General features: G+C 35.8%; 1 protein-coding gene across 2 annotated transcripts; it reads right to left on the minus strand.

The window, feature by feature from the left end:
- Nucleotides 1-113: 113 nt before the first annotated feature.
- LOC146372107 (uncharacterized) lies at nucleotides 114-3,909 on the minus strand. Of its 2 annotated transcripts, none has more exons than XM_084952722.1 (9): nucleotides 3,816-3,909; nucleotides 3,281-3,619; nucleotides 2,905-3,171; nucleotides 2,629-2,724; nucleotides 2,057-2,143; nucleotides 1,942-1,970; nucleotides 1,732-1,788; nucleotides 1,075-1,137; nucleotides 114-891 (listed from the first exon to the last, which is right to left on the minus strand). In XM_084952722.1, the coding sequence occupies exons 1-9, from the start codon at nucleotides 3,874-3,876 to the stop codon at nucleotides 775-777; spliced, it is 1,116 nt and encodes a 371-aa protein (XP_084808848.1). In that variant the 5' UTR covers nucleotides 3,877-3,909; the 3' UTR covers nucleotides 114-774. The 2 variants fall into 2 exon arrangements, with proteins under 2 accessions (XP_084808848.1, XP_084808847.1); XM_084952721.1 differs by having other exon boundaries at nucleotides 2,893-3,171.
- Between the last annotated feature and the right edge of the window lie 2,154 nt (nucleotides 3,910-6,063).

The following is a 6,063-nucleotide window of genomic DNA, read 5'->3' on the forward strand; positions in this document are numbered from 1 at the left end:
GGAGGCACAAAGCAAACCTACACTATATTACAAATGTGGTTTAAATGTTTTGGCTAATCAATGTAATGAAGTAAGACCTTAGTAGCACAAAATACGTCCATAAAGAAAGCAAATGGGTTACAGAACAGAGACAGATCTTTATTTTATTGCTATTTTAGTTACAGAGAACTGAATGCTTTTTTGGATACATGTAGATATTGATACTTGCTTTAAGTTATGGAAAAATACTGGTTCAGCTTTATACAATGAAATGTTTACAATGTCTTGAGAGACAAAGAGAGAAAGAGACATTTATTTACACAGTTTTGTGCTAACCTAAAAAAGGAAACATAAACATGAATAACTGGTGTAATGATTGTGTTCTCTGTTCACCCAGCCGTCTTTTAGAGATTCTGAGCAGTTCATAGTCATGTAAAAGTAGCAACGAAACCAACTGTATTTTCATAAACATATTGTAAAAAACGATAATTTTTTTAATTTAGGTGTTGATGTTTCTTTGGTTTGGGGGGGGCACGGGTTGCCTGTGGGGGTTTCAGCTCGGCACTCTTCCAATAACCAGCATTTTATTAAATCTCTTGGAAACATTAAGCTCAACGTCCATGAAAACAACATTAAGACAACCTTGTGAAGCAATCTAGCTAACAACAGCAATAACTTAATTAGCATGTTGCTATCACACTGCCTCAAGTCAAAACCAAAATGTCCTTTTCATTAAATACGAGTCCTTTTTTCGACTGCTTCATTAAATACGAGTCCTTTCTCCAACTGCGTGAGCTATGTGATTGCAACATTGACAGTAGAATAGAGGTTGCTGGGATCAGCAGTGGATGCAGAGGATGGAGCATTCACCATGCTGTAGGTCACAGCATCGCCTTCACCATCACGATGAACCTGAAAAACAAAAGGAATTTGTATGATACATAAACTAACATGAATAAATTAATAACGTTGAAGTCCTCAGTGCCTTATTTTGCAATTTTGATGAAAGTAATCTGAAGCCTATCAAAAATGTAATAGCTTCTTCCTCTGCACATACTCAACATTAACCATATTAGACAGTCTTTGCCAGCTTACCCGGGTTTTACTGTTGCTATTCTTGGTGTAGCTGATGGTGGCATAGGAAACTTCAGGCTCCACCTACACAATGAAAAAAAAACAGCAGAACATGCTGTCACCTCACTAATATGTGTGATGCTGTGTCACGTAATAATAACAACTCTTCATCTGCTGAACACTTCAAAACTCTTTAACTAGCTTCAAAGTCATATGAGGTGGCATATTGTGGTGCTCTACCTCTTGAGCTACAGGAGGTAGAGCAGGTCACCTGTTGATTGTAAGGTTGGTGGTTCGATCCCTGGCTCCTCCAGTCTGCATGCCAAGTATCTTTGGGCAAGATACTAACCCCAAGTTGCTCTCTGATGTATCCATCGGAGTATGAATGTGTAAGAATGTAGTTAGGAAGCACTCAGTTTAGAGAATGCATGGGTGCGAATGTTGTATGTTGTATAGAGCACTTTGAGTACTCTGGGAGAGTAAAAAAGCGCTATATAAGAATCAGTCCATGTAAACTGTCTCAAAATGTTATTTTTGCATTAAAACTGCTGTTCAGTTGCATCATCTTACTTCCTTATCCTTTCTATAGCTCCAATGTTTCTTATGCATTTATATTTAGAGAAAACATTAAAGACAAAGTGGTTTACACTTTGCTCTGGGTGTAGTGTGTGATCTCACCAAGTCCTGAATGGTTTGAGGAGCTGATTGAGTCTCTGTGGGCTTCAAACTCAGTCCCTGAAAAAGAAGACATAGTCCAGTTACATCTGGAGGAAAACTGTCTCTGTGAAGCTAGTTTAGCTCGAGGTTAAGGCACCTCAATGATAAGCTGACATGTTGCTTATTTAATGTCAGTTGAACAAACACTTAATTATGTATATTAAAACTCACAGCATTTTCATACTTCTGTGTTTTGTTTCCTGAAAAGACAAAAATATTCACTGTAAAACTCCACATTTGTCAAACCCTCTTGTTCTATAAAAGTTTTATCTGTAAATGTTCTCACCTTTATTTTTCTTCCATCTGATGACAAACACAGCTGTTATTACCAGTATAACCAAACCAACAGCTCCAGTGATGTACAATGAAAGAGCTGAAATAAAAAGTATATAATGAAACATAAAAACATATTTGGATGAAAGTTCTTACAAATGTTTGAAAAACTTTTCATGCAGCTTAATTGCATACAAAATGCGGTTAAAGTGACATGCTATATATGCACAATAACTTGGTGAGAGTTGATGAGAAAAACAATCCCATGAACTGCATGAAGGTTTAAATTCAGACGTGACTTTATAGGCAGAAACTGTCTGACTACATAAATACATCTCCACTACATCACATCTCCAATGACTACAAAGATATTCAGAAGTGAATCAATCACTGAACTGCAAAAATCAATCATTTCCTGCTTCCTGTAAGATAAGAGGCTTATTTTGGATGTCTCTAATGTAAGTAAATGTCATGGAACACAATGGAAAATAAATATTTAAAAACAAAAGTTTAAAAGTCTTCTTAAAGCTCCAAACAAACAGATATTTTTGATGAATTTAGTCAGCTTAATCATCACAATCTAACCTGTTATGGAAGGACTACTTTTTGTTATTGTGGTTGTTCCTGATGTTGTGTCGCTTTCAGATTTACTGTTCATTTTTGTTGTTGTTTTTGGGTCAACTGAATAAATGAAAAAATAGGGGAAAAACATGTTCAAAATTTGTTTCATAGTGTGCTTTATATGTTTTATATACAAGAACATTTTTTCTGCTTAAAATGTTACATTTTTCTATCACATAAATATTTAAGGTGATTTTAGTCATTTTAAACATTTGATCAGGATCTCACCTGTTTCCTCACCTGAGGGCTGTGAGCTAAACACCTGTACTCTTCCTGATTTAGTATCAGTCACCTCACACTTGAGTATTTTATCCCTTGATGAGTATAAATAATTATACTTCAGAACAGACAGAGTGGTGGAGCAGTCAGTCTGTGAAGTCACTATTTCTTTGTTCTCTTTGTCCACATCTTGACCTCTAAGCAGCCACTTCAGTGTGTGATGACACTGTTCATATGTCAGCACAGAGCAGCTTAACGTCACCTTATCAGTGTCCTTATGTTCAGTCACTGGCAACGATGGAGACAAAGACAGCTCAAATTAGTCAAGTTATCTTAATAACTATGATTGTTGTCATGTTTGAGAACAGTATGAAAATATTTTGATGTAAATACTCACAGGTAATAACAGAGAGATCAACCAACGACTGATGAACCAGAGTGTGTTTAGATGGTGTTTCTTTGACTTTGTATTGTCGACAGTAATAAAAACCAACATCCTCGACTTTGAGCTTCTTTATAAGCAGAGAACAGTTCACTGTAACACTCAGTCTGTCTGATTTAGTTTTGGCTTGTTCACCAATCTGTCCAAGTGTGATCAGCTCTACTGTTGTTTTGTTTCTTGAAGTAAAGATCCATGTAGTCCCATCACAGTTATTCTGCTCATCTATCACATTTAGACAAGGCAGAGTGATGTCATCTCCAACTTTCATAAACATGGATGTTTCATTTAGAGATACTGTTGAGAAGATTAAAGAGAAATGTGAAAAATAAATTAGAATAAAGAATTTTTTACAGTCAGACTGAAGATCATTTTAGATATAAATTTCTAAATAGAGCATGCTCAGCTGTCTTGTTTACTGTAAAGTTAGTGTTGGCAATAATACTGATAACATTTATTTTAACTGCTATTAAAATGTTTCCTGTATTCTTACCTGTAATCTGAATCATCAGCATCAGACATAAAAACATTTGAATCCATCTGAATTCACCCATCGTGCTTCTCTGTCTCACTTCTTTCTTGTTCTCACTCTCGACTGTCACAGTCTCTGAACTGATGAGTACTTAAAACTTTTGTATTTCCTGTCAGTAGTGAGATTTCACTTCCTCAGCAAAATGTCTTTAGTTCTCTTTTTTCCTGAAGTCTACATTTCATAAATGAGTATCTCACTCTTTGTATGAAATTCATGGTGTAATTTTTTTATACAAAGTGACGTTATATTTATATTTAGCAGATGCTTATTGTGTCCATTCCCACAGTGTATTTATAATAATGATGTGTATGGCACATCATTATTATAAAGATTTTTTTGGTGAAGGTGAGAAATGTATTTCTTCAACAGTTAAAAGGTCAAACTCCTTAAACCCAATAAAATTTGACTTTTGATGTCTGAGAGATTATTTTAGTTTATAAAACAGAGCAGATAAGATGATTTAGTGAACTGAACTCTTCCTGTTCCTTGTTGTTAATCTTAAGTAATTGCTTCCTGATGAAGTCATGAAGTCAAGAGGAAGTGTTTTCTTCAAAAAGAAGCGGCAACAACATTATCAGAGCTCTTCAGGTTTGACTCTATAATAACAACTAGATAAACAAAAGAAACATAAATTGTTCAAATACAGAGGAGATGTGACTAAATTATTAAATTATTATTTCTAACAGAATTAAGGTTGAGCCGTATTGCCAGTATATGTGCTCATTTTATTGTGTTTTTTATTGTGTTTGAGTGTTTGTTTGTTTTTTAGCTTATGAACTTTACTGAGCTCTGATGAGTTTAATTTACATCATTGCTTGTTTTTGTGAGGTTTGTGAGAGGTTTACTGAGATGTTTTTGTTCTGTCTGAAAATAAATCAAGTTAATTTGCAAAGTAAAGTATCATAGTCAATAATAAAGAGAATAATGATGCAGACTTGACAGGAGAAGGGAGTGAAAGACTGACAGACGGATTCATGCAGCGGCTGCAGTGATACGTATACTGTACTGGTCCGTCGTGGTGAAGAGAGAGCTGAGCGTAAAAGCGAAGCTGTCAATTTACGGGTCGATCTACGTCCTAACCCTCACCTATGGTCATGAGCTGTGGGTAGTGACCAAAAGAACAAGATCACGGATACAAGAGATGGAAATTATCTTCCTCTGAAGGGTGGCTGGCATCTCCCTTAGAGATAGGGTGAGGAGTTCGTCCGGGAGGGGCTCAGAGTAGAGCCGCAGCTCCTCCACATTGAAAGGAGACAGTAGAGGTGGTTTGGGCACTTGAAAAGGATGACTCCTGGCTCAGGTGTTCTGGGCATGTCCCACCGGGAGGAGGCCGAAGGGGCAGACCCAAGACATGCTGGAGAGATTACATCTCTCTGGACAAGCTGGAGGAGGTGGCCCAGGAGAGGGAGGTCTGAGCATCTCTGCTTAGGCTGTTACACAACCCTGCCCTGAATAAGCGGAAGTAGATGTATGTATGGATGGACTTCATTCAAAAGTGGTTAGAAAACATTTTATGAAATTCACTTTCAGCGTTTTAATATGAGATAAGACTAGATAACACCTAAATACGCACATTAAAAGTAAAGCTTGAAACAGAAAAACAACCAACCAATATTAAAATGATCTCATTTTATATCTAAAAGATTTTTTGTATAAAACCAGAAAGGATGAAATACTGTTGATGCTGTTGTTGATCACTGGAGTCTGAGAGAATCGGGAAATTTTGCAACGTTTACAGTCTATTGTTTTTAGTTTATTGCAGCATCATTTTTATCTTTTTCATAATGTAATATCACTCATCAGATTTAAGAAATAACTTGTTATTGTTCTAATATTTATTGATGGTTTCTTTTATTAATTTTCTTTTTTCCTTTGTTTTTCTTTTTGACACTGCATGCATTTGTCTGAAGGTTAGTTTCTTATGTGTCTTTATGTTTTATTTGTTTGTTTCCTTTGCTCTGTTGTCCATATTGTAGTGAGCTCTACTGCTGTTGTAACCACAGTTTGATGAAAATACGTTCTCTGGATGATGACTTTCTAACATATGAAAGGGAAAATCAGCATTCCTGTAAGAAAAAAAACTAAAGGCCATGTTCTTTTATTTAACTTTGGACACATTATAAATGCTTTGCTTCTGGAAACTAATCTAAAATGGGAAGCTTGTTTAGAATCACATTTTGGCGCTTCACTACTAAGTATCTGATTGTCG

The sequence above is a fragment of the Perissodus microlepis genome, chromosome 15 (genome assembly GCF_051167445.1).
Source record: "Perissodus microlepis isolate ML-2025 ecotype Zambia chromosome 15, ASM5116744v1, whole genome shotgun sequence".
NCBI lineage: Eukaryota > Metazoa > Chordata > Actinopteri > Cichliformes > Cichlidae > Perissodus > Perissodus microlepis.